The sequence below is a fragment of the Pseudorca crassidens genome, chromosome 7 (assembly GCF_039906515.1).
Source record: "Pseudorca crassidens isolate mPseCra1 chromosome 7, mPseCra1.hap1, whole genome shotgun sequence".
Lineage (NCBI taxonomy): Eukaryota > Metazoa > Chordata > Mammalia > Artiodactyla > Delphinidae > Pseudorca > Pseudorca crassidens.
The window spans coordinates 100,151,403-100,177,955 of NC_090302.1; the positions used below are offsets into that span (position 1 = coordinate 100,151,403).

General features: G+C 54.1%; 2 protein-coding genes across 5 annotated transcripts in view; both read left to right on the forward strand.

The window, feature by feature from the left end:
- Positions 1 to 413: 413 nt before the first annotated feature.
- SFTPC (surfactant protein C) lies at positions 414 to 3,059 on the forward strand. The gene is made up of 6 exons (XM_067742454.1): positions 414 to 502; positions 1,225 to 1,377; positions 1,720 to 1,842; positions 2,071 to 2,181; positions 2,532 to 2,679; positions 2,867 to 3,059. Exons 1-5 carry the CDS (start codon positions 461 to 463, stop codon positions 2,667 to 2,669), a joined length of 567 nt encoding a protein of 188 aa, XP_067598555.1. The 5' UTR covers positions 414 to 460; the 3' UTR covers positions 2,670 to 2,679; positions 2,867 to 3,059.
- An 886-nt stretch (positions 3,060 to 3,945) lies between these two features.
- Positions 3,946 to 26,553, forward strand: part of BMP1 (bone morphogenetic protein 1) — a 40,148-nt gene continuing 17,540 nt past the window's right edge. The window contains exons 1-10 of one of the 4 annotated variants that reach the window (XM_067745093.1): positions 3,946 to 4,119; positions 5,020 to 5,130; positions 11,203 to 11,316; positions 14,236 to 14,400; positions 14,590 to 14,707; positions 15,010 to 15,188; positions 15,934 to 16,039; positions 17,539 to 17,663; positions 18,171 to 18,286; positions 26,292 to 26,394. In XM_067745093.1, coding sequence (XP_067601194.1) covers positions 3,966 to 4,119; positions 5,020 to 5,130; positions 11,203 to 11,316; positions 14,236 to 14,400; positions 14,590 to 14,707; positions 15,010 to 15,188; positions 15,934 to 16,039; positions 17,539 to 17,663; positions 18,171 to 18,286; positions 26,292 to 26,394 — 1,291 coding nt within the window. In that variant the 5' untranslated portion in view covers positions 3,946 to 3,965. The remainder of the gene's footprint in view (positions 4,120 to 5,019; positions 5,131 to 11,202; positions 11,317 to 14,235; positions 14,401 to 14,589; positions 14,708 to 15,009; positions 15,189 to 15,933; positions 16,040 to 17,538; positions 17,664 to 18,170; positions 18,287 to 26,291; positions 26,395 to 26,553) is intronic. The other 3 variants (XM_067745095.1, XM_067745094.1, XM_067745096.1) reach the window with 3 other exon arrangements.

Sequence of the window (26,553 nt, forward strand, 5' to 3'; positions counted from 1 at the left end):
TGCGGGTCCACAGGGGCTCCCCTTCCTGGAGCCCAGCCCTATGCTTAGGGGAAATTCTGTTGGGAAATGTGGTGGACCCATTGGGTCAGACCCTTGGTTGCCTAAGAGGTTCAGCCTGGCAGAAGATCAGGAAAAGCCAAAGGACTGCAGGGGCAGGCGCCAGCAAGACACCCACGCTGAGAGGTGTAGATCGCCCAAGGGCAGGTTGGCTCACCTTACCTAGCTTTGCTCTTGCTGGGGCCAAGAGGACTCATGCGCCAGCGCCAAGGGCCCTTAGGCACTCTTGCAGCTAGCTTATCGGGCCCTCAGCTCTGGAGGACCAGGAACAAACAGGCTTCAAACCTGAGGGCTTGGCTGGCAGACAGGGGCTGGGTCTTTCACCTCTGTCCCCTCTCTCTCCCGGCACATATAAGACCCTAGTCACACTTGGAGATGAGGAGGGGAAGGTGTCTACTGCGAGATGGATGTGGGCAGCAAAGAGGTCCTGATGGAGAGCCCGCCGGTGAGTTTGATCGTGTGTGTGCGCATGTATGTGGGAGTGTATCTGTGTGTAGTGGGCCCTACCTCCTCCAACCTCTGGGCCTGTTTCCTCATCCAGATTCATTCACTCAACTAACTTAGGACTGTGCTAAATCAAGGTAAGGACACCAAACACTAAGACAGAGACCCTTGGAGAGAGAGACTCGTCAGCCACTAATTCCCATATGAGGGGCCGTGAGTCACCACAGGGGTCAGTGAAAAGGGCTGTAGAAAGCACTGGGTAAGGAGCTACTACTCGGGAGATCACAGGAAGCTTCGCAGAGAAAATAACATTTGAGCTGGCTCCAGAGGAACTAGTTGGAGCTCACCAGCTTGAGAAGAAGGAAGGCATTGCAGAAAGAAGGGATAGTATGCATAAAGGCATGGATGGGGGGCGGGGGCAGGACAGAGAGGGACTGGGCATGGTTGGGATGCCAGAGGTCTGGAGGAAACAGCAGGAGATGAGACTGGTGAAACAGTCTCTCTTGGGTGTCTCCAAGCCAGACCTCACTTCTAAGCATCTATGGGAATCCAGGCCCCCTCCTCCAGGAAGCCTTCACCGATCTCCTCAGCCCTTCTCTGCATGTCCATAGCATTGGTTGTTCAGCCTCGGGAGAGTGTGGGAAGGTGTCCTAGCTGTGCAGGGAGAAGAAAGGGCATCCTCATGACCTCACACCTGTCTCCCTCCCTGCCCCACCACGACAGGACTACTCAGCAGTCCCTGGGGACCGGTTCCGAATCCCCTGCTGTCTTGGGAAGATCAAACGCCTTCTCATCGTGGTCGTGGTCCTTGTTGTCGTGGTGATTGTTGGGGCCCTGCTCATGGCTCTTTACATGAGCCAGAAACATACTGAGATGGTAAGCAGGCCTGGGATGGGGTGGGCAGTGGGTACAGGGCAGGCCAGACAAAGGCCCTAAGATGGGGTGGGCAGATAGCAAATTGCCCAAGGGGAAAGAGGGGAGGAGGCAAGTGGCACCTCAGAGAAGGACAGAGGTGGGAACAGGGTGGCAAACCTGGCCTGGGCTTTTTCACCAGGCCCCTGCCCCACGGTGGGATGACCTGTTCCCTCCAGCACCTGGTTCCACTTGGCCTCTCTGAGCTCCCAGGGAAGAAAAAATTGCATTTGAGTAAAGGGGACTGAGGGTGGGCATGATGAGTGGGGAAAGAGGAATGCCAGGCAGCACTATGCCCTCCCCTAGGTCCTAGAGATGAGCATCGCGGGGCCGGAAGCCCAGCAACGCCTGGCCCTGAGTGAGCGTGTGGGAACCACTGCCACCTTCTCCGTTGGCTCCACTGGCATCGCGGTGTATGACTACCAGAGGGTGGGTGTGCCTGGACCTCTTGACCCTAGGGCTACACTGTGCTAGACCTATGCAGCTGTGGACTCGTACATGTCCACCTCTCCCCACCCCCCCAGCACTTTTGCCTGAGCCCTAGATTCCAGTATGACTCCCTCCCGTCCCCAACCTAGAGGGAGATGGCCAAGGACCAGAGTTAGGAGTGAGCTAGGCAGTGCCTTCCCGAACCAACTCTGGGGTTCCTGTGCCCAGCTCCTGATTGCCTACAAGCCAGCCCCGGGAACCTGCTGCTACGTCATGAAGATGGCTCCGCAGAGCATCCCAAGTCTTGAGGCTCTCACTAGAAAATTCCAGAACTTCCAGGTGGGTGTGTGGGTAAGAAAGAGTGGGCTGTCTCCCTCCCAGAGCTGCTATGAGGAGCATTGAAGATGATGGTTCTTTGTCACCTGTAAAGCGCTGCTCATCGTGGACTGCCAGGTGAATGCCCTACTGGGATTCCCCTGCACCAAACCTTTCCTACCCACTTACCATCCCCACCCCACAGCCAAGCTGCTGGCCTCAGCTGAGCCCACACACCCCCTGGGGGCTTCTGACTCCAGCACAGCCCCTTCTTTACTCAGAGAGATTGCCTGACACACCTGAGGTCCCACAATAAGGGCCGCAGGTGAGACAGAAACTCAGTTCCCAGCCTCCAAATCAGGTGCTCTTTCCAGGCCGAGCCCTCAGTACCTACCTCTAAGCTGGGCCAGGAGGAGGGCCGTGACGCCAGCTTGGCATCCTCTGGGGACCTGGCCTTCCTGGGCAGCACCATGAACACCCTGTGTGGCGAGGTGCCCCTCTACTACATCTAGGACCCATCAGGTGAGCAGGTGTGACCTCCAGGGCACTGGAGCAACAGTGGCCCAGGATGGTCATGTCAGCTGACCAGGCACTGGGGGAACCACGGAGGCGGGGTCACCTACAGAGCTCAGGGGAGGGAAGGTTCACAGACACCACCACCCCACGTCCCTCTCCCTCACGTAATAAACAGTGTTCCTTTGCTTCGCAGGGCCTCAGCAAGGGACAGCAAAGCTCCAGGAGCAAAGGGTCTTGTGCAGACCGGCAGGAAGCCGCTCCTGCCAGTACCACTGGGACTGGTCCTGGAGAAATGGGAGCTGTGGGGAGAGGTGGGCAGAGAAGCAGCAGCTCCCAGGACCCAAGGGGGTTCCTACACCAAAGAATAAAGCAGCCTGATTGAAAAACGAAGGGTGTACCTCGTCTATCCTCTCACATGCCTCAGTCCCGCGCTTGGTGGGGGCCAGCCAGGGGAAGGCTAGGGCCTTGGGCACGCCAAGCGGGCTTTCCCATTCTCCCCCGGTCCCAGGGTGATGAGGCGAGGGGACTGGGGAGCAATCCGCGGGCTTCAGGCGCCCTCCAGTGGCGTCTCCCGAGGGAGGGAGCGAGACGGAGACGGCGAGAGACAGGACAGAACTAGAGGCACAGGGACCGAGATGGGAGAGCGCGAGGGTCCGAGAAAGGCAGAGTGCGAGAGCCGCAGGCGGGGAAACACGGCCCAAAATCGGGGGACGGAGCGAGGCGGAGGCGGCACGATTGACCCGACGGCGTGTTCCGCGGCCCGGGACGGGCGCCGGGCCGAACACCCCGGGGCCCGGCGCCCGGAGCCCCCTCCCCGGCCCCGCCGCCCCGCTCCCCGCGCCTCCCGAGCCCCCTCCCGGCCGGCCGGCTCTACACCCTCCCCGCCTCCGGCTGGCGCACGTCCCGGCCCGGCCGAGCACGGTCCCGGCCCCGAGGGGGGCCGAGCTCCAGGCGAAAACCCGCCCTCCAGCGAGCTCATTTCCCTAAAGAGGGGGAGAGGGAGGGAGGGAGAGAAGGAAAGAGACGGAAAGAAGGGAAGGGAGAGCGGAGAAGCCGGGCCGGAGAGGGGGCGGGAGACAGGAAGGAGGGAGGGCGAGGAGAGGGAAGGGGAAGAGGTAGGGAGAGCGCGGGGGGAGAGCGGGCGGCCGGGAGCGCCCTCCCCTCGCCGCCAGTCCTCCGCTTCCCCTCTCGTCCGCTCCCGCGTCCGGGCGCGACCCGCCGCCGCCGCCGCCGCCGCCGCCGCCGCCGCCGCCACCGCCGCCACCGCGTCCGCCGCCGCCGCGCCCGCCAGCATGCCCGGCGTGGCCCGCCCGCCGCTGCCGCTGCTGCTCTGGCTGCTCCTGCTCGCGCGCCCGGGCCGGCAGCTCGACTTGGCCGACTACACCTATGACCTGGGGGAGGAGGACGACGCGGAGCCCCTCAACTACAAAGACCCCTGCAAGGCGGGTAGGCGCCCCCCACCCCACCGGCCGATCCCGGGGCGCCCGGGTCGGGCGCGGGCGGGCCGGGGCTGGGAGGGAGGCGCGGGCTGCTGAGGGTTCGGGGTTGGGGGAGGACAGTCCAGTGTGGGAAGCCGGGAGCTGCCTGGTTGGCAATGCAGTAGGGAACAAAAGAAAGAGGGAGAGAGGGAGGGGGAAGTTTGGGGGACTTTTAGGGACTGAAGTTTTGCTGCTGTTGGTGGGAGCTGCCGTGGCTGTCTCTGGTCTCTCCCAGAGGATTCCTGCCTGGGTCCCAGGAGAAACCTGCTGCCAAGGAGGCTTTTCCTTCTACTGGAAACTTTTCCGGCCAAACTCCTCTGTGTGTGTGTGTGTGTGTGTGTGTGTGTGTGTGTGTGTGTGCACTTTTCCCTTCTCCCCCATCCCGGGCTCCAGCACACTGGTGTTTTCCAGCCTGTCTGTCTAGGCTGCCCGGGGGCTGCACGTCTGTCCCGCTGGGTTCAGGGAGGCCTGTATCTCCAAGGAGCAGGTCTCCTGAGGCCCCCACCCAGCAAGTGGAAGAAGAAAGTTTTTCAACGGATCCTCTGAGATCATGCCCACTGGGAATCCCATGTTCCCCACCAGCGGCAGCAGGTTTCTGACCTCGGAGACAGCTGTCAAAGTTAGAAAAGCCAGCCCAGGACAGGAAGTTAACTTCTGCCCGTGTGCCAGAGGACCTACTAAGGCCAAGTGGGGTGGAAAGGGGAAAAACAGAGAACTCAGATACTGTATATCAGTCCTCTGTGTCCCGCAGACACTGGAGGCTAATTAGTCCAGGTCAGGGCCCCGGAGTGTGTGTGTGTGTGTGTGTGTGTGTGTGTTCTTTGTCCATGAAGACCCCGTGTAACCCTTTCACTCCTGCTGGGCCCAGAGGGATTCCGCCTCCTCCCTGCCACACAGAGTGACCAGATGGTCATGCACTCCAGCCGTTTGCCTGATCGGATGACCCTGACAGGCTGCCTGGGACAAGAGAACACACAGGGTATAAGATATCAGAACCTTTCCTCGACTTCCTGCCTCTGACTTCAGACTGTCTCCACATAGCCAGAGCCAGGGCAGTGGCACAGTGCCTTGAGTTCTAGAAGTGCCTGTGTGGAGCATTAGGTGTTGGGGCGCAGGTTGCTCTGGTCGTGACCCGGGGGACCCTTCTTTGGGTGATGTATCAGAGCAAACTGCAGGAATAAGAGTCCTTCGAGTGCGAGGAGGAAAAGCCAGTCCCTCAGCCCTTCCTCCTCCACCCCTGCTGGGCTGTGAGCAAACCAGACATTAGCCTCCATCTTTCTCGCTGGGCTTGGGGTGGACATGAGGCTAAGTGGACAGAGCGTGGGCTTGGGAGGCAGGCAGACCTAGCTCTCAATCCTGGACACACAACTCATTAGCTGTAGTATCCTGGGAATGGTAATTATCATCTCTGAACTTTGCTTTCCTCACCTGTAAAATGGAACTGATAATACGATTCTCCGATTCCCCGTAGAGTTGGTGGTAAGGATTATATGTGAGAACATATATAAAATGCATATGAGAGCATAACACTCAGTAAGCACTAAATAAATGTTGGTGGCCTACCCCCTGTTTTCTGTGCCTCACGCTCTGACTTCATTTTTTTCTGAGGGAATAGGCTTGGTTTTCAGGAGAAGGGAGTGTCTCCCTAACCCCATCCTGGTGTCACTTATTCATTCAACTGGTCTACATTTACTAAATGCCTAAGAGGTGCCAGGCCCTGGCCTTGATGTTGTGGGAGATACAGAGAATTATAAGTCATGGCCCCTGCCCTCAAGGAGCTTACAGTCTAAAAGGAGCACAAGACACACGTGGACATAACCAACTGCGCAAACCAAGGAGGGAAAGCCCGAAAGGCTCAAGGAGCCTCTTTCCCCTCTGCAGCCCTGGTGGTGCCTCTTGCCCCTCTGCAGCCCTGGTGGTAGTGGTGGCAGAGAAACAGTGATCACAGCAAGCTGGGAAGTTTGGGGAGGTCTTTGTGGAGAAGGAGGGCTGGGCAAGGTCTTAAAGAATAGGTAGGAAGCCAATCTGATGTATTTCACTACCAGTTGGAAATTGGAGGGGTTTGAGCAGTGGGAGGCCGAGGGCTCTATCCCCAGTCTCAGATTTCATGGAAGGGTGGGGCTAGCTGAGCTGGAACTTCAAATGAGGACTCTGGAGAAAGTTCTCCAGCTCGTGGGGCTCGTGGGGAGCTGGGCCAGGCCTGGGGGTGGCCAGGAGGGCCTGACAAGGCCAAGATTCAGGGTCAGACCAGGCTTCCCTCCTGGGTGTGACTGGTGCAGCCCTGCCTCCCTCCGGCCTGACTCCTAAGACCCCACACCAACACCCTCAGGCCTCAGGTCCCCAGGCTCATTCCTCTGTTTGTGTTAACCTCTCCTGCCTGCCTTCACCTCTTGCCCCCTCTGAGCCCTGCCCTCCAGATGCGGGAGGTGGCAGCGGCAGGCGTGTCTGGCTTTACTTCCTTTGGACGCACCTGGCTCTCCCTGCTCCCTCTACCCACTTGATGCTCTCCAGCTCTCTCCTCTTCCTCTCCTCCTCCTTGCACGTGGAGGACCAAGAATGAAAGCCCCATTGACTCCCTGGCTCACCTGTGATGTCTCAGGAGAGCGGGGCCTCTTCATCTGAGGTCACCTCTTGTTATTATCATCAGAGTGATGGTTTACTGTTGCAGTAAGGACAAAGTTAAGACCCTTGATACCCTGAAGAGGTGCCTGGATCTTCTGAACAAGACCAGAACAACGGGCAGGAAGCCAAGCTGGCCTGTGTGTGCTCAGAGCTGGTTCCACCAAGCCCTCTCTCTCTCTCCCAGGGGGATTGCGAGTCAGCCCTGATTTCTTGTACGTTGGGATGCGGAACCATCAGGGGAATCCTTCCCTAAGATTCCCAGTTCCATTTGGCTGCCCCAGATGACTCAGGACTCTGGGAGGGACCCTAGAGGAAGGAGTTGGGACACAGCTGCTCCCATCAGCAGAGAAGCCCACAGGGATTCTCCTGGGCCAGCGAGGACCTTACTGCAGCCTCACCTGGCAGCTCAGAGGTCTGCTTTGGGGAGGTGAGTTGGGCCAGTAGCTCACCAGCCTTTGTCAGCATCCTCATCCCAGGGGCTTTGTAGCCCAGGTTTGGACTTCAGGGGGCCTCAGAGGAGTAGGTTATCAGCTCCAGAGGTTGAGAAACAATTCCTTCTCTTGCCAGACCACATTCCCCCTCCAGACATGCTGAATGAGTCACCCACCCACCTATACCCCTGCTCCATGAGTCACCTTCTCTTTTAGGTGCCCCAAGGGAGGAGGAAAAGTCTTACAATCTCCCTGGGCTCCAGATGGAGGGGGACCGATGGGACTCCCCCAGAAGAAGGAACTCTCAATAATTCTAGTTTCTCTGGGGATTTGGGGAGAAGATATTGGGGGAGGGAAGGGAGTAGAACGTGTCACTCCTCAGGCCACTAAAGCTTACCCCCTAAGGATAGCTAGGGGAATCAGCTAATCTCTCTTTCTCTCCTCTCCCCTCTCCATTTCTAAAGGTGCCCCTCTCCTTCTGGGGGTGTAGCCTGTGAAATGGGGTATGCACGTGCAGTTCTTTGTGTGTTTGAAAACACTAGGGCTTGCACAGGGAAGTAGTCAAGAGTGTGTTTTTTGTACGTTTGTGGGTGTGCCCCTGCTTTATGGGCAAGTCTGTTCAACTGTGCCTGTTGGTACCCCTGAGTACATGTAAGTGCATGTGCAAATGTGCACCTGTGTGTAAATGTACACCTGTGATTAAGTACACGCAAACACTTGCAGGAGCTTAAGCATGGCCTCCCCCAGCAAGAAGCTTGCATCTGTGTAATGGGACATGCGTAGTATGCCTGGTACACATGGCTTTGGGGCTCCGTCACACCAGCCAGGCTCCTCTCCCTCCCCCTAAAAGGGGAGGAGACTGCAGTGAGGAGGCTGACCTGAAGGATGCGCTGCTTACTCTCTTCTTTCCTCTCCTGCTGGGGGGCGGGTGTGTGTGTGGGGGTGGGGTGGGGGGGGGGTGGGGGGACTGGCTATGGAGCAGCCATAAGTGCTCCTGGCTGGTTTACAGCTGGAAAACAAAACAAAAACTTTTGATCCTGTGTTGAAAACAACTACTATCCTGACCTTGACCCTGACCCAGGGCTTCCTTCCTGGTAAGGAGGGGCATCCTGGACTCTCCAGGATCCAGATTCCCTAGCTTCCCCGGAGGGCATCCCAAATGAAGAGGGCTTTCAGGCCCAGCTCCTGGCCATCAGGCTCTCCTGCCTACCCCCATCTCTCCCCTCCCCCCTCAGTTCCCACGCATTCTTCAGTCATGACATTCCCACCACAGGGCACTGCTGACAGTGAGCTCCACGGCTAGGCTAGCCCAGAGCTTGGCCCACCTTCCGCTCACCCTATCCTCCACACCGCCTTGGTCCCGCAGGCCAACACAGTTCTGTGGCCTCTGTACTTGGAATTTAAGGTTCTGCTTCTGAGCACCTGGGGGCTTCACTCAGCCAGGAGGCCAGTGTGGGTGAAAACTCTATGCCCTTGAAAGTAGAGCGATGAACTTGAGATTATAGGGCTACTATTGGGGCGGTATTAACAGTGGCCATTCTGTGGCTTCTTACTGTGCTCCAGGCTTCGTGCTAGATGCTTCCTTTCCATGCCTTATTTCGTGCAGTAATCCTGGGAGACAGATTCTTTTATTTGTTCCTTTTTTATATAGGAGAAAATTGAGGTTTAGAAGAGTTCGTATGACCTGTCAGTGAGAAGTAGTCAAGCTGGGACTCAAAGACAGGTCTGTCTGACTCCAAAGACCTTGCTGTTTGCAGCTATGTCTGAAGATGAGTGTAAATGTCCAGCCACGTGTGTACCTGGTGACGTCTGCGGGTGTGGCTGTGTGAGCCTGGCAGTACAGCGTCTGTGCAAAGGTGCAAAGTGAGCAGAGGCGTGAGGGCATTCACGTGGGACATGAATGCCCGTAGGAACACTGGCACGCAGGACCCGCCAGCACCTCCGTGGGGTGTACCTACCCTCCCATATCCTTGCTAAGGCCACCCTTGCACGTCAGCTGAGAAGCACCTTGTATTGCTATCCCATCAGTTGCTGAGCCCAGGCCGCCAAGGGTGATGTTTTCAATAAGAGAATCTTTCCCGTGTGGAGGAAGAACTTCTGGGCCACCTACCAGCTGGTGACCTTGGCCAAGTCATTTCCCCACTCACATCCAAGTGTTTTGATCTCTCAAGTCAGGGAGGTGGGCTCAAATCTAGCCACTGTCTTATCTCTCCAAGAGTTTGTAATGGGACACTCCTAGGCAAGTGTGTGGGTGGAGCTTGGCTCAATGGGCATGTCCCTGGTGGGCCAGGATTAATGAATTCATTAATACGAAAGCACTTTGTCAACTGGAAAGCACCACGTAAATTGCAACAGACATTTACATAAGGTGTCACTCTTGCTACTATTACTGGCTTAATGGGCTTGGAACTTGCAGTTGGGTTTGTGTGTGTTGGAGCTTCTGCGTGTGTGTTTTAGGACTGTCTGTGATGTGTGTATTTTCTGGTGGATGTGTGTGTCTGAGTGAGTATTTAGAATATGAGTTCTGCAAGATGATGAACTTGAGTGCAGTGAGCACTGGACTGGGAATCAGGAGGCGTGAGTTATAAATCCAGCCTTTGTAGTGACTAGCAACGTGGTCTCAGTTAAATCATTGCCCTTCTGGGCTTCAGTTTCCACATCTGTAAAATGGAAAGTTGGCCTAGATAACTGCTAAAGTCACTCCCGCATTCTGCCCATCCAGCTCCAGGTCACATCTCTAGAAGAGTGTGTGTCTGGGGCACGTGTTTGCAAGCCCAAAGCATATCGCCGTGATCCTTCACTTGAACGAACGTTATTGAGTGCCTCCCACCAGAAGGGGTGGTACGGGTGCTGCTTGTGCGTGCAGGGTTGTCTCTGTGACTTTTATAGCATGGCTGTGGATGTCACCGTGTGTCTGGAGGAACACTGGCCCATGTGTCTGATTCTGTGTTGATGAGTAGGGGTGTGTGTGTGTGTGTGTGTGTGTGTGTGTGTCTGTCTGTCTGTCCACCCAATGGGACATCTGGGGAGGAGAAACCTGTGTGCAAGGCCTCAAGGTTAAAACAATTTGTGTAACGCTGCCCACCAGGCCTGTGTAGCTCTTGGGATGAGAAGCAGATGTCACTGTGGGTGGAGCTGGGGGGAGGCTGCTCTCTGCTCCACCTCCAGCCCAGCCTCTCACCTCCCCCACAGCAGCCCAGCATGAAGCTTGCATCTGAGCTCCTTCCAAAGCGCTCAGCTCCAGGGCCTCTGTTTCTCAAAACGCAGATAGACTGTTTAACCCATCCCTCTGGAAACCTCACCCCCCCCAGCTCCAGAAATCAAAATGTCCCGTTAGCGGAGTTCTTTTCCCCCAGGCCTTTCTTCCTCCAGAGAGGGGACTCTGAGACTCAGAATATGAATCACTTGAGAACTATTAAACCTTTTCCTCCAAGCCCATCGGGTGTCCTGGCTCCCCTCAGTATAAGCTCCCCTCAGTGTAATTGAAATGGCATTTGTTAAGTGAATTCCAAACGCTCAGCACAAAGCTAAGGTTATGGACCCCCGAAGTAGACACTCTGTCCTCTCATCCCCTTTTATTTTCTTGGTAGCACCCATCCCTTCCTGGAATTCTCGAGCTCCGTATTTGTTTACTTGTGTTTCTTTGAAGGTCAGTTTCCTGCGAGCAGGGACCTCTTCTGTCTTGCTAATCACTGGAGTAGCGCCGGCCCACAGTAGGTGCTTACTAAGCATTTGCTAAAGAATGATGGAATAAATGACACGACTGTGGCTTTCGGTAGCTAACAGTCTGGTGGGGGTGGGCATCCACTTTGCTGAGATTCCAACTGAAAAATGATCATGAGTCTCCCTAGAGATCCTCAAAGCCCCCATGTCCCTTCCCCTTCGTCAGAAGGCACTTGAGGATTACAGTTGCTGGGGCCAGGGGCTGTGCCCACAGGGCTGGGCTTTCAGTGCTGGGTAAGGGGGGACTGACTCGCCCCGGCCTCTTCTCTCTCCAGCTGCCTTCCTTGGGGACATCGCCCTTGATGAGGAGGACTTGAGGGCCTTCCAGGTGCAGCAGGCTGCGGATCTCAGACAGCGTGCCACCAGCAGGTCTTCCATCAAAGCTGCAGGTACACCCAGTACGGGCTGGCCCCTCTCTGTCCCAGAAATGGGTTCCAGAATTGGAAAAACAGGGAACCTCCTTGTTCCCAGCCAGGTCCTCCCAGGACAGAGGCCATGAGCTTCAACCTAGCATAAGGGCTTGTCTTCCCTTGGGATATCTTTATCCCTTCCCCAGAGCAGTGGCAAGTGTAGGCATACCCAGAAGCTAAGCACCCACATTGTTTTTATTTTTATTTAAGAATCTTTTTTTTTTTAATTAATTAATTTATTTATTTATTTTTGGCTGTGTTGGGTCTTCGTTTCTGTGCAAGGGCTTTCTCTAGTTGCGGCAAGCGGGGGCCACTCTTCATCGCAGTGCGCGGGCCTCTCACTGTTGCAGCCTCTCTTGTTGCGGAGCACAGGCTCCAGACACGCAGGCTCAGTAGTTGTGGCTCACGGACCTAGTTGCTCCGCGGCTTGTGGGATCTTCCCAGACCAGGACTCGAACCCGTGTCCCCTGCATTGGCAGGCAGATTCTCAACCACTGCGCCACCAGGGAAGCCCCCACCCACCTTGTTTTTTGCTTACAGTTTACGAAGTACTTTCAAAAGCATTGTCTAACTTGACTGTCCCCAGTCACCTTCACAGGTAGGTCAGGACAACTCCCACTTTACAGACACAGATCTTCCTCAACTTGTGATGGTGTCACATCCTGATAAAACCATCATAAGCTGAAAATATCTTAAGTCAAAAATACATTTAATACATCTAATCTACTGAACATCATAGCTCAGCCCAGGGTATCTTAAAGGTGCTCAGAACACTTAACACTAGCCTACTGTTGGGCAAAATCTTCTGACACAAAGCCCATTTTATAATAAAATGATGAATCCCTCACGTAATTATTGAATACTGTCCCGAAAGCGAAGAACGGAATGGTGGTCTGGGCACAGAATGGTTGTGAGCGTATGGGCTGTTTCCCGTCGTGATGGTGTGGCTGGCAGGGAGCTGCGGCTCACTGCCACTGCCCAGCATCTCAAGAGAGGATCACGCTGCCTATCACTAACCCAGGAAATTCAAAATTCGAAGTACGGTTTCTACTGAGTGTGTTATCACTTCCGTACTATCAAAACGTTGTAAGTAGAACCATCCGAAGTCAGAGACCATCTGTACGGAAACTAAGAGTCACAGAGGTAATGTGACATGCTTAAGGTCCCAAAGCTAGTCAGTGGCAAAACTGGGACAGGAGCCCAAGCCTTCTCACTCCAAATCCCAGGCTCTTCGCTGCACATCACAGTCCCTCCTGGCTTCCTCTCCTGCTCCCGCTTTGCAAAACTCTATGCATCCTTTAAAGCCCATCTCAAGAGCTTCTCTTGTGAAATCTTCCCTGATCTCATCCCCAAGTCCTGACCATGCCACCATTCGCTGTGCTCTTTCCTCTGGGCTTACACTGTTAGCATCTCACAAGTCGCACCACACTGCAATGATTTGTTTATATGTCTGTCTCCCCAGCTGGACTCAAAGCTCTTCAAGGTCAAGGGTGGGTCCAAGTACACCCCCCCCGCCCCCCCGCAGCGAGCCTGGCACTTGTGCATGTGTGAGGGAATGGGAGGGTTGAGGGCCTGGGCTGTCTTGGTTCTGTTCAGCCTTCTCACCGCTCTGGAATGTGGTCCTGCTCACAGGTAACCCTCCCATTGCCCAAGTGGGGGATTCTCACCTGGCCCCTGTTCTGGGCACACTCTGGTGGTGCCAGGCAGTTGTCCTGTCTGGCAGGAGGGAGGATCCTGGCATGGGCAGGCCATGGAGTAAAGGTCAAACTACCCCAGAGAGCAGCTGGCATTGGAGGGTAGCCTGGTAGCCTGGTAACTAGCAAGGCTTACTTGACCTTAGTGGGGACAAGTAGACATGGGACAAGAGGAAAGTAGAATGGAGATTTGGATAACGTGGACTTGCCACTAACCCACCATCTGACTTTGCGCAAATCTTGGACTTTAGTTTCCTCATCTGTCAAATGTAGATAGCGACACTTGCCCAGTCCATCCAGAGAGCAACTGTGTCAAATGAGGACGTGTACTTGGGAATACTTAAAGAGGACATCAAGTTCTGTATGCTCCATAAATATGAAGGTTTATTGGCTGAGACGGGACTGTTTCCTAGTCTCAGGTCCCCTGCAGGTCTGGGGAAACGAGTACACCGCTGTTCTCTTTTTCACTGACAGTCAGTTCTCTCTGTTCATGGTAGTTATGAATAGAGTTATAGAATAACCTTACAGTCATTCCATAAAGTCACTGCGAACACTGAACTAGCAAATTCTGAGCCGTTACTCCTAGGAGAAATACAGGGTTAGGTTCCTGCAAGCCTCTGGTCACATTTTCATCAACTCATTAATACGTAACCCAGTCTTATGTGTGTTTCTATTTAAAGACACCTTAATTAATATAGCATTGATTCACTAATGTTGAACTCATGGCCAACAGCACTGTAACTCATGCCTGAACAAAGCTTCTCTAACCCAGGTATTTTCTCCATAAGGTACATCCCAGCCCTCTTGCACTTGGGAACACTAGACAGCCCTTCAGCACTACAGGGGGGTAAGGGGAGGCTCATTTTAAACAGCAAACTCACCGAGAAAAAGCACAAAATGCAAAAAATGTTGCACTGAATAGATTGTGAGAAAGATATTTACAGTATAAGCTGCAACAAGAAGGCAGCCTGTCGCCTTGTTCAGGCTCAGCTGGGATCATGCCTGTGGGTGACTGAAATTCTTCACTGCTCTGTGCATGACAGCAAGTGACCGTGAAAGAGCTGAGGGTATTGCTTTGGGGGTTACAAAGAAATTTTACTGAGTGGGCAAATACGGAATCCCTAGATAATGAGGGTCGGTTGTAATTTGCTTTCTCTTGCTCTTCATTCCCTTGCTACCAAATGCCTTCTTCTTTCAATTTCAGGAAACTCTTCCACCCTCAACTGTCAGAGCACTAGTGGGCAGCCGCAGAGGAAAAGTCACGGGAGATGGAGAAGCAGGTCCCGGAGCCGGAGGGCAGCAACGTCTAGACCAGAGCGCGTGTGGCCCGATGGGGTCATCCCCTTTGTCATTGGAGGGAACTTCACTGGTGAGCATGATGTCGGGCGTGTGGGGAGCAGTCTGCGCCGTGGCCTGGCCTCAGGACAGCCCTGTCGTGCATGATGGTGTGAGTGGTACCTTCTGCCTGTCTGTCCAATGAATGGCTGACTCTTTAGCAATGGGTGGAAGTGGGCCCACCTGGACAACTGTGACAGCCTGGCCTCCCTTGTCCTGGCAGGCAGCCAGAGGGCAGTCTTCCGGCAGGCCATGAGGCACTGGGAGAAGCACACCTGTGTCACCTTCCTGGAGCGCACAGACGAGGACAGCTATATCGTGTTCACCTATCGACCCTGCGGGTGAGCAGGGGCCCCTGGGCACTGTACCCTCGGCCATCGCCCCAACCCATGTTCTGTCCTGAGCACTGCAGCTGTCCCATCTGGGCACGGCCCTGCGTCATCTGTCCCCTCCCGCCATGGGGCATCTCCCCAGGAGCTGCCCCGGATGTGGCTCAGACCCCAGCACACAGTCCGGGCATCCCGCACTCGGGTCCCTCCCCAACCCCTCCGCTCCCTGGCCCCCCTGGCAGCCACACCCGACCCCTGAGTGGATGCACTCCCCCAGCTCGGGACCGCCCCCCTGAGCTGGCCCCGCCCTCCAGGTGCTGCTCCTACGTGGGCCGCCGTGGTGGGGGCCCCCAGGCCATCTCCATCGGCAAGAACTGTGACAAGTTCGGCATCGTGGTCCATGAACTGGGTCATGTCATCGGCTTCTGGCACGAACACACGCGGCCTGACCGAGACCGCCACGTCTCCATCGTGCGCGAGAACATCCAGCCAGGTACGCTCCTCTACCTGCCCCTCCAGGGCTCCTGGTCAGGGTGGGAGCTGCTCCCTCAAGCCATCGCCTTTGGTCAACTCAGCATTGTAGTCCCAGCCAGCTGGGTAGTCACAGCCCTGCCTGGGGTCCAGACCCTTCCCCTGCAGCATCTCCTCCGGGTCAGTAGCAGCTCAGGGACTGCAAATCAGTTGTCAGATGGGGAGCCAGGAGAGGTCCAGGTCCTGCACAAAGGGGCTGTCTGGAGCAGCCAGAACCCCCCTGGCCTTTAGGGGTGCAGGTGGGAAGGGGTCGGCCCATCTCCCATGCTGCCTCAGCCTTTCTCTTCCCTTTTACCCAGTCTCCTGCTCTTGGCCTATGCTGTCCTCCAAGGGTTTTTTCCTCTCTCCTTTCTCCCCACCGTGCTCTCTCTTCCCTCCCTTCCTGCTTCCTCCCTTTCTCCCCAGGCCTCCTCCACTCTTCACTGCTCTCATCTCCCTGTGGTTCTAGAAATGGGCACCTCCTTCCCATCTTCCCTTGAGCCTTCCCTCCAGCAAGTCCTCAACGCCCCCCCACCCCCCTGCTGGACAGACTCTTCTAGAGACCCGCCCCTCCCCCAGGCTTCCCCTGGCAGCTGCCTAGACCCTCAGGTAGGGGGGCACCTCTCAAGTGCAGGGAGGACCCGGTTCCCCACCTGAAAAGGTAGCACTGCATCCCTCACAGACCCGCCCGCTCCCACCTCCCCACACCCTTTTCCTGGTCTTCGCAGGGCAGGAGTATAACTTCCTGAAGATGGAGGTCCAGGAGGTGGAATCCCTGGGGGAGACCTATGATTTTGACAGTATCATGCACTATGCCCGGAACACATTCTCCAGGTGAGAGATGGGGCCCAGCCTCTTCTGGGGCAGCCCAGCCCTGCCCTCCGTAGGCCTCCCGCTTTGCACTAGCCTGCCCTGCTGGGGTCGTTGGCGAGGACAAGGGTGGGCCTCTGGGTGGCTGCGGCCCCCGAGCAGAGGACCCGTGGGTGCTGCCTGCCCTGCTGTCCTCTTCCACGGTGGGTGCATGGCAGGGCCGGGACTCACAGAGCCTGGGTTCTTCACCTAGCACCGGGCACACCTGGCCCGGGAGGCTGAAACCCAGCTGCCGTGCAGCCGCGTGGTGTGCTGTGGCCCCGGAACCGTATCCGCCCGAAGGAGCTGAGCTTTTCCCTCAACCCTCAGCCAAAGGGGGCGTGTCTCTCTGATGGGTCTACCTTTGCGTAATTGGCTGACTGGCACAAAGTCTGGCTTCTGTCCTGGACCAGCCCCGCTCCCCAGCTCACCAGCACGTATACACCTACTCTTTATCCTGGGCCTAGGTTCCCGGAAATCACAGCCAGAGCCCCCAGAGGTAGTGGCCCAGCCTCCCCGTCCCAGCTTCTCCTTAGCAGAGTGTGGGAAACAGCCCCTCCTCCTCCTCTGCCTCCCCCCAGCACCCTAACTCGCACCCCCTCCTGGCCTTTCCCCTGCCTGGCTCTGTCCTCATCCTCTGTCTCTGCTCTCCCAGACCCTGGCCCTCCCCCTCTCCTCAGATGCTCCTTCTAGACCCACTCTTCCTGCCTCCAGACCTGAGGGAACAGAGACCAAGGAAGGGTGGTGAGGTCATCCCACCCACCACACCCACAGACCACCCCCTGTACATTTCCCACCACATCCCACCCCGCCTCCTGCTGAGTTCTACCCAGCTGGGTGTGAGTCAGGGGCCCTGGGGAGGTGGAGGGATGCCTGCTGCCCCTTCCTTCTGCTCCTCCCAGATGGAAACATCCAGGACCTAGCAGGCAGGAACTGAGGGGACAGGGGACACTGATGGATCAGGAGCTAGCGGGGCTGTCCCTGGGGTCTGGTCTGGCCACGGTGGAGCCTGCCCTTTGGCCTTGTCCCAGGTCCCATCAGGAGTAGCCCGTGCCAGCAGGACGAAGTGTTGGCCCTGGGTAGTCCTGGGAGAGGTGCAGTCAGGGCTGAATCAGCACAGGGGGCCTCAGAAGCAGGGCCGGGCAGGGCTGAGACATGACTGACGAGGGGTCTGGAGCTCTCCCGGGGCTGGGAGTTGGGCCAGACTGAGCCGGAGCACCGGTGTGTCCCCAGGGCCTCCTAGGTCCATGTCCCCGACCTCCCAAAGTGTTCCTGGGCTCCCCCAGGCCCTGTGGTATGGCCGCCACGGAGCAGGGTGGCTGGTGGTCAGAGGGCAGTGTAATGACAGGGTGAGATGTCTCCACCAATCCCTGACCCTGCTGAGGAATGTCTGGGCTCTTGCGGGGTCGTGACCTTCGGTGCGCGCATGCCAGCCACCCTCCTTCCCGTCAGACTCTCACCCAGGCTGGTCTTCTCCTCCTCAGGGGCATCTTCCTGGACACCATCGTTCCCAAGTACGAGGTGAATGGGGTGAAGCCTCCCATCGGCCAGAGGACCCGGCTCAGCAAGGGGGACATTGCCCAGGCCCGCAAGCTCTACAAGTGCCCAGGTCGGGGCAGGGGTGGGGACAGGCCAGGGTGGGGTGGAGGGCAGGCCCTGGGGCCAAGAAGGTTGAGGCTGTGAGACTTAGAAAAGGCTGAGGCTGTCTGGCGTCGGGGGAGGGGGCACCCAGGGAGGGGGAGTGTTCAAGTTACAGACCCAAACTGGGGCTTGGATCAGGTGGGGAGATGCTGAGCCACCCATCTTCTGAGGGTGAGAGTGAGGGACAGTGGGAGCAGAAAATGGGGGGCGCAGAGCGATTCTCAGTGAGTGAGAGGGAGTGAGGCCCTCCGAAGGAGCTTGACCTTAACTCTGGAACCCATGTTGCCTTGACAGCAGGGCATCCTGCAGCACTAGGTAGAACGGAAAGGAGAAGGGATGGATCTTAAGGGGACGGGGCCATCCCAGACTCTCTCCTCTCCCCCAAAGGATGCCAGGGCTCAGGGCAGGGAAGCCAGAAAGTTGGGGGGATTGGGCACCTGCAGCCAGCAACCCAATCATTTCCTTTCCTCGACAGCTTGCGGAGAGACCCTACAAGATAGCACGGGCAACTTCTCCTCCCCCGAGTACCCCAACGGCTACTCCGCCCACATGCACTGCGTATGGCGCATCTCAGTCACACCTGGGGAGAAGGTAACTGAGCATCCTCTCCTCTGCCAGGACCCCTGAGTAGGAGAGCTTAGTCCATGTGGCTGTGAGTGACCTACCTGGGGAAGGTAAACTCATTCACCCTGCAGGATGAGGAGAGGCTTCTAGTAGTTGTATATAAATGCTAACTTGTGAATAGCATTTACTACGCGCCAGACATTTTTCTAAGTGCTTCTCAGATCCATTCGCAGGCTTTTCATGTGGAGTCTGGACCTCTCACCCACCCCTGGACCTTCCATGTCCTTCATATTTTTATTGCTCCCAAGAGTCAGCTTTAAGGCTTTATTTCCCTTGATTGGAACTGTGTTCTTAATGTCCTAGTGCAACCTTGAGCTGGGTTAGATTTTATTACCGGTTGCATTGCTCATTCCAACAGCTCTCAAGATCATTTTGAATCAGAATTCCACCATCCGGCAGGTAGCCGTCCTCACTCTGCCATGAGCTCATTTGATAAGCATGTCTTCTGGGTGTTCCGAACCTGGCCTTCGATCAAAATCTTGAACAGGACATGAATTAAAGCAGATCTAAGATCTCCCTCTGAATTGACATCGACCCAGTAATCTGCAGGCTTTGGGCAAAGCTATTCCACTGGCTATGACTATGCTAAATGTCATTACCAGCCAGCCACCGGTCACCACCTTATTGACCAACCACCATATGAGCTGCTTCTGAGACCAGACCTTTGTCGTCTTTATGTCTCTGGCACAGGAAGTGATTAATAAATGCCGAATACATGGATGAATTGCCTTACCAAAACAAATCCACTGTTTCACCAGTTGGTAAATCCCCTTTTAAAAAAGAAGTGAGATTTGTCTGATGTACCTTGTTTCAAGTGAACCCAAAAGTAGTCAAGTGTTTCTTTTCTAAATGGTCATAGACCATCTGTTTAGTTGGGGATCACCACTGAACTCAGTGGTTTGCAATTCCCAGAATTCACTCTACACCCCCTTCCCAACACACGCATGTGCATGCACACATGCATACAAACCCCTTTTGAAAACTGGGAAAGATTTTGTTCTGAGTTCTCAAGATTACAGACACTGCTCACATCTGCAAGTTATTTGAATGTCCTCTGATGTCATTTTTGAGTCTAGAGGCAAAAGCCAATTTAAAGAGGCGCTCGCTGACTCTCCTTCTGTATTATTGAGCTTCTGTTTCCTTTCCAAACGATGCTGCTTTTATTTTTTATAATTTGAAGATCATCCTCCCTTACGACAGACTTTTATTGAGAGCTGAGTAATTCCCTATCTCCCTTGGTTAACTTTCTAGCAGCTTCCCTCAAAAGTGAACCCACCCCTTCCTTGTTCTTGTTCTGAATCTAAAAGTTGCATCCTTTTCACTGTCTTGTAGTGACCTTGCCCTGGTTTCCTCCATTCCTCTGCTGAGGGTTTCCAGCCTTTGGAAATCTCACCGCAGATAACAATAATAATAATAACAACTAATGATCATTGAGCATATGATTGGCCAGGCATGTGTTAAATCTCTGTGTCGTGTCTTTTAGCACAACGTTATAGGCTGGGTGCTAATGTTAGCCTCATTTTGTATATGAGAAAACAAACTTGGAAAAAGTAACTTGCCCAAGATCTCATAGATCCTGGATTATGGCATAAAAGTCTGTGATTGAAATACCGTGTGAATTCCAAAGCCTGTCCCATTCCAACAACTAAGTGCCCTTTGGCAACTTGTGTGGCCACTAGGTGCCCAGTGCTGGGCCCAGCCCTGGGGATGGACAGGTGCACGAGACAGTTCGCGGCCCCACGGAGCACAGAGGAGGGTAGAGCATCACTCTCTTTCCCGTTCAGGAGGTTTGCTCAGTTGGCAGGCATATGGCAACTTGGTCAGGACCCTCTTCTTTCCTTGCTTTGCGGGCTGGCATGGGCTGGCCCTAGTCTCTAGAGAGCACACGGCCTTGCCTTAGGAGCCTCTCTGTGCCTGGGACCTGCTCCCTTCATAGCTCCCACAAGACTCCCCATCCTTTTTCAGAGACCTGCCCGGAGCTCCAGGGAGAGAAGTGGGCTACGGATAAAAATTCCAGATTAACCAATGCATGATTGTAGAAATGCAAAAAGTAAAACCCACCCATGGTCCTGGTTGAAATTGTAGAGTTGTAACTGAACCAAAGATGGAACCCTGGGGGACAGAAACATTTAAAGGCTGGGGAGGCAGAAGAGGATGGTACCATCAAGTTGGCATGGCCACTTTTTGTCACTTACCAATTATGTGCCAAGTATTGGCATCTGACGTGCATGATCTCATTATTCCTCACAACCGTTTCATGATGTAGGTACTGTCATCCCTACTGGAGAGTGGAGGGAATTGAGGCTTAAAGTGCAGGAGTAGGTCTGGCCAGGTTTGCTCAGGTAACGATGGTGGAACCAGCATTCAGTTCTAGGACTATCTGACTCCAAAGTCTACTCTTTCAACAGTAAACCTTAAATAAATCCACGTGTGTTAGCGGATGGACTTTGACATCTGTTTGGCTCCTGAGAGGTTGTTTTTCACTTGCCTCCCAGTTCTCAGCTTATTGCCAGACATGCAAGTGATATGTAAAACTTATCTCGTACAATGTGCGAGTCGTAGGGATGTCAAACGAGAAAGAGCCACTTTGGAGGACTTCTTGGAGGATCCTCAAGTCTTTACACTGCACGTAATTAGCAACTGCCCTGAAGGGGATTTACAGTGTTTCCCAAGCAACGAAGGGAACTCCTTTATGAGCAGGAAAGCGGTTTCAGGAGGAGACCATAGTCAAATGTTGCAGAGGAGCCAGGAAGATAAGAACTTAAAATGCTTTTGGATTTGGCCGTATCCACCCTCATTCCCATCAAGGTCCAACCCAAATTCTGCCTCCTCCCATCCCCCAGCTGGGCAGAGACGACCCCTCCCACCCCTCCTCTGCAAGGCCTGGGCTGGGTCCTCCCTTAAGTCCCTCTTCTCAGGCACCAAAGGGCGTAGAGCTCTGAGCATGGAGGGAAAGTTGATGCTCATTCTTTGCACAGCCGTTGGGCAAAATTGATCGGTAGGCCTGGGGAGGCCACACGGAATGGAGGTTAAGGGTATAAGTTTAAGATCCAGAGTGCCTGGGTTTGACTCCCAGCTGTGCTCTTTACTGGATGTATGATCTTGGGGAAGTTGCTTACCCTCTCTGTGCCTTTGTTTCCCCATTTGTAAAATGAGCCTGGTGATAGTACCTCCCTCATGGGGTTGATACGAGGATTAAGCAAGTTCATGTACATTAAGTGCTTAGGGCACTGCCTGGAACATAGCGGGAATTCAATCAATGTTAGCTGCTAGTATCATTCTCCGGTCCTGATCTGTGAAATGAGTGAGCCCTGGTCAACTTCCCCGGGTACCTCATTTGCCTCCCTCTATTTCCTGCATTCTGATCCGGACCGTCCTGTGAACCCAATATCAAACTATCTAAGCAAATTCAACTCCAGGAGTGAAATTAGTGTTTATCAAGTGGCATACACTGTCGTATGGATGTGTGACACGTATGTATTGGTACCCGTGTCAGACAAGGTCGTAAATTTTACATGTATTAATTTAATTCCCCTAAGTCCTATGAGGCTGGTACTATTACCGTTACCATCTTACAGATAAGGAAACAGAGGCCCAGAGGAGTTAAATGAGGCCTGAGATGTGACTGTAAGCCAGACAACAGGTCCCCCAGGGTTGGCGTGTTCTCCCAACTCCTCCCTGAGAGCACCCAAGAAGCATGAGGAATACTTCCCACACGCAGGGTGCACCTGGGGACTCTGTACCTGTATCTCATTTACCCCCGACTCCCCAGCGGAGTCGTTATGGTCACCTCCGTTTTTCGGACAGAGACAGCGAGGCACAAAGTCACCAGCCAGGAAGTGGCAGAGCTGGCCCAGTTTTTCTTGGCAAAGGGCAGTGCCCCTGCCACCAGCGCACAGCTGTTTCCACACGACAGAAGTTGTTACAACTCTTAATTAGACACCTCCGGTCTCAGTATAGCCGTGGCTGCGCCTCCCTGTAGGATGCCCCTGACTGCTCGCCCAGGTCTGTTCCTTCCACGTGAGGTGGCCTCTGCTTCCTCCTGCCTGTGGCAGGTCTTGGGTGAGCCCCGTGGGGCTCTGCCGGCTGGGCACGGTTTCTTCTTCAGAGGCCTGAATCCATCCCCCCTGGACAGAGTCACAGTTGTTTCCGGGGAGGGAGGGAAAGTGGCTGCCGTTCTCAGGGCTGCTTGCTGAGTGAAATGGATTGGCAGGCCCAAGGAGGCCACGTGGAGTAGGGGTTAAGGGTGTAAGTTTAGGAGTCAGGGAGCCCTCACTCGGCCCTCTGCATTCCTTCTTCCGCCCAGCAGCTCTTCGAAAGATATTTTTGTTGTTTGCTAGATATAAAGATAACAGATGCATGTTGTAAACATTTTGAGCAATATAGGAATGCGTACGGTAAAAAGTGAATTTTCTCCCCTTGATCGTCCTCCAGATCCCACTCCACAGAGACAACTAAGCATTGCTAACACTTGGGATGTCCTTCCAGACCCTTCTAGTGTGGGGGTGTGGGGGTGGGGTGGCCTTCTGTAACTTGCCTTTCACTCAACAATAAATCACAGTCATCGTTCCACGTCAGCACATACAGATCTACCTCAGTCACTTTCGTGGTTGCTTGGCATCCCGTCATCTTGACTGCCCTTAATTTAATTATTCAATCATCCCCTCAGGTCTCCTGATGGATGCCGATTTAAGTTTTGCCAAGCTTTCATTACTACCAAAATAAATACCTTGAAACTTAAATCTTTATACACTTGGGCAAGTATATTAGAATAGATTCCAAAAAGCAAAATTCTATTCAAGAAATATTTATTAAACAACTATTATGTGCCATGCACCGAGGATTCCATAGTGAATTAAACTTCCTCTGTGGTCATATGTGGTCTTTTCTAAAAAGGTAAAATATTGGGTCATAAGACACTGGCTCTATAGCAAGAGTTAGAACAGATTTTCAACTTCAGTTTTTCAAAATGCCAGGACTTGTATTTTTATAATAATCATAATAATACTCCCAATGATGATTAATCATCGAGAGTAATATAGTGCAGTTTTCGGGGGCTCCCTGGCAGCCTAGTGGTTAGGATTCCGGGCTTTCAGTGCCGAGGCCCAGGTTCAGTCCCTGGTTGGGGAACTGAGATCCTGTAAGCCATGCGGCGTGGCCAAAAAACAAAAAAGAAGTAATATAGTGTACTTTTCGTGTTTCTTTAATTTTTATTTATTTTTTGGCTGTGTTGTGTCTCTGGTGCTGCACGTGGGCTTTTGCTAGTTGCGACGAGCGGGGGCTACTCTTCCTTGCGGTGTGCGGGTTTCTCATTACGGTGGCTTCCCTTGTTGCAGAGCATAGGTTCTAGGCGCACAGGCTTCAGTAGTTGCAGCACTCAGGCTCAGTAGTTGTGGTACGCGGGCTTAGTTGCTCCACAGCATGTGGGATCTTCCCAGACCAGGGATCGAACCTGTGTCCCCTGCATTGGCAGGCGGATTCTTAACCACTGCGCCACCAGGGAAGTCCCCTGTAGTGCACTTTTCAAAACGTGATCTCACTCGATTACATCTCAGAGTAACAAAATTAATGAAAGCTCCCCCAAACACAAACATATTTAAACTCATGTGTGAATCAAAAAAAAATATGAAAGATTGGACCATGGGTTCCAAGCTAGGTCAGAAGAAATGTAAGTACACGGGGGTGAAAGGCAGTGAAAGTACAACAGGCTCAGTAGATTGAAGGTTGCAGTGAACTGGAAGGATCGTTGAGCTCTGTGTACAGAGGGAGTGAGCAAGGAAAGATTGGGGCACATGGATGTAGAGTGGGGTCCTTGGATTTGACATTATGGATGATAACAAGGTCCAGGGCATGATGTTCTGGCTGAGAAGGGGCAGAGAGGGTGAGAGAGGAGGTTAGGGAATGCGAAGGTCAGGAAATGGCAAGGATAGTGCAGGTGGATATTGAAAACACCAAGAAGGAACTTCCCTGGTGGCGCAGTGGTTAAGAATCCACCTGCCAATGCAGGGGACATGGGTTTGAGCCCTGCTCCAGGAAGATCCCACATGCCGCAGAGCAACTAAGCCCGTGTGCCACAACTACTGAGCTGTGCTCTAGAGCCCACGAGCCACAACTACTGAGCCCATGTGCCACAGCTACTGAAGCCTGCACGCCTAGAGCCCGTGCTCCGCAACAAGAGAAGCCACCGCAACGAGAAGCCCAAGCACCACAAAAAAGAGTAGGCCCCGCTCGCCGCAACTAGAGAAAGCCCGCGCGCAGCAACAAAGACCCAATGCAACCAAAAATAAATAAATAAAATAAAATTAAAAAGTAAAATTAAAAAAAAAAGAAAACACCAAGAATTCTGACGGGGTCGGTGCTAAAGTGACCATGAGCCGGGAGCTCTTCCTTGACCAGTGGTTTTCATTCTGGCCTCTACTCTGTCTGCCTCTAACACTGCAGTGAGCCACAGGGGAGATGGACACCCTTGTCCCCTTCTCCAGCGGGGAACCCAGCTAGCACCTAACAGGTGGGCCCCTTGGGCCTTCTCATGCCCACTGCACACTCCTCGCAGATGGGGGTGCCATTCTCTGGAGTCCCTGCTTGTTGGACTCTGAACATACAGCAGGCTTCAGGGCTCACTCCGGAAACTACTAAGGAAGCAGTTTCCCTCCTAGTAAGGGTGCTTCTCTACCTGTTCATATGCCCCCCTGCTGGGGAGACTTGGTACTTACCGAGGTATCAAACGTTCCTCCAGTATTAGGTGAACGTTTGACGAGTTCAAGGGCTGAAATAAGTTTATGTGAAGGAGGTCCTTAGGGCAGTATCTGTACCTATGTATTGCTGTGTTAGGGTGAGATGCTCTTTCCTCATTTTATGCACCATTTTATGCAGAGGCAAGATTCAAACCCAGGCTCGTATGACTGGAATCTGAGTTTTTCACTAGGTGGTCTTTTCATGCATATGTCTTATTCTTCTAAGTCCTAAGCTCCTTGACAGGGACGTATCTTTTTTTCTTTTTCTTTTATTATTTATTTATTTTTGGCTGCGTCAGGTCTTTGTTGCTGCGTGCAGGCTTTCTCTAGTTGCGGCGAGCGGGGGCGCCTCTTTGTTGAGGTGTGCAGGCTTCTTGTTGCGGTGGCTTCTCTTGTTGTGGAACACGGGCTCTAGGCGCGTGGGTTTCAGTAGTTGCGGCACACAGGTTCAGTAGTTGTGGCTCGTGGGCTGTAGAGCTCAGGCTGAGTAGTTGTGGCGCACGGGCTTAGTTGCTCTGCGGCATGTGGGATCTTCCCGGATGAGGGCTCGAACCCGTGTCCCCTGCATTGGCAGGCAGATTCTTAACCACTGCGCCACCAGGGAAGCCCTTTGTTTTTTTTTAACTGAAGTATAGTTGAGTGTCTTAAACCCATTCTTGGGAGGCATGCAGACCTGATACTCCCTTCAGCGGTTAGCACGAGCCCTGCCTAGAACCAGCACTCAGTAAATGCGCGATGATGGGTAACTCAGGCCTTCTTCCCTCTGCTCGTCCTCTCTGGACCCTTCATTCCCGTTCAGACCGCCCCCTGCCCCCAGTCCCACATGCCTCCCTGGGCCCTTCCTCTCACCAAGGAGACCTCTTCCCTCTAAAGATGCTGTAATTTATATCATTTAAGTTGACCATGAAGAGAGCTGGGTTTGTTTAACCCTAAGCAACGGCTCCTTGCTAAGGAGATCAGTAACATGAGACCCCAGGTCTCAGACATACTTGCAACGAGGCTGTGCATTTTCAGTGAGGCCTGGCTTGGGGTATCTGGGAAGAATGCTGACTAGAACTGGCAGATGGCTGTGGACGAGGGACACTTCTGTGCCAGGAGCTCCTTTCTGGAACACTTAACTATTTATAACCCATGGCAAACAGCCTCACGAGGCAGGCAGCGGTCATGGGGCTGGTGGGCGAGACCGGCGGGCGATGTGTGGGCAGCGGTGTCACCTTCTTCCTCCCCCATTTCCCCAGATCATCCTGAACTTCACGTCCATGGACCTGTACCGCAGCCGCCTGTGCTGGTACGACTACGTGGAGGTCCGAGACGGCTTCTGGAGGAAGGCGCCCCTCCGAGGTACCGGCACAGCCCCGCCTTACCTCCTCCACAGCTGCGTCCTTCTTAGAACTACTCACATGACACACTGTGCATCCTCCCCCCAACACTAGCACTTGGCTACGGGCAGCACCCTAGCATGGGAACCAGGGGTCCTGGTATAGTCAGTGCTGCAGCTTC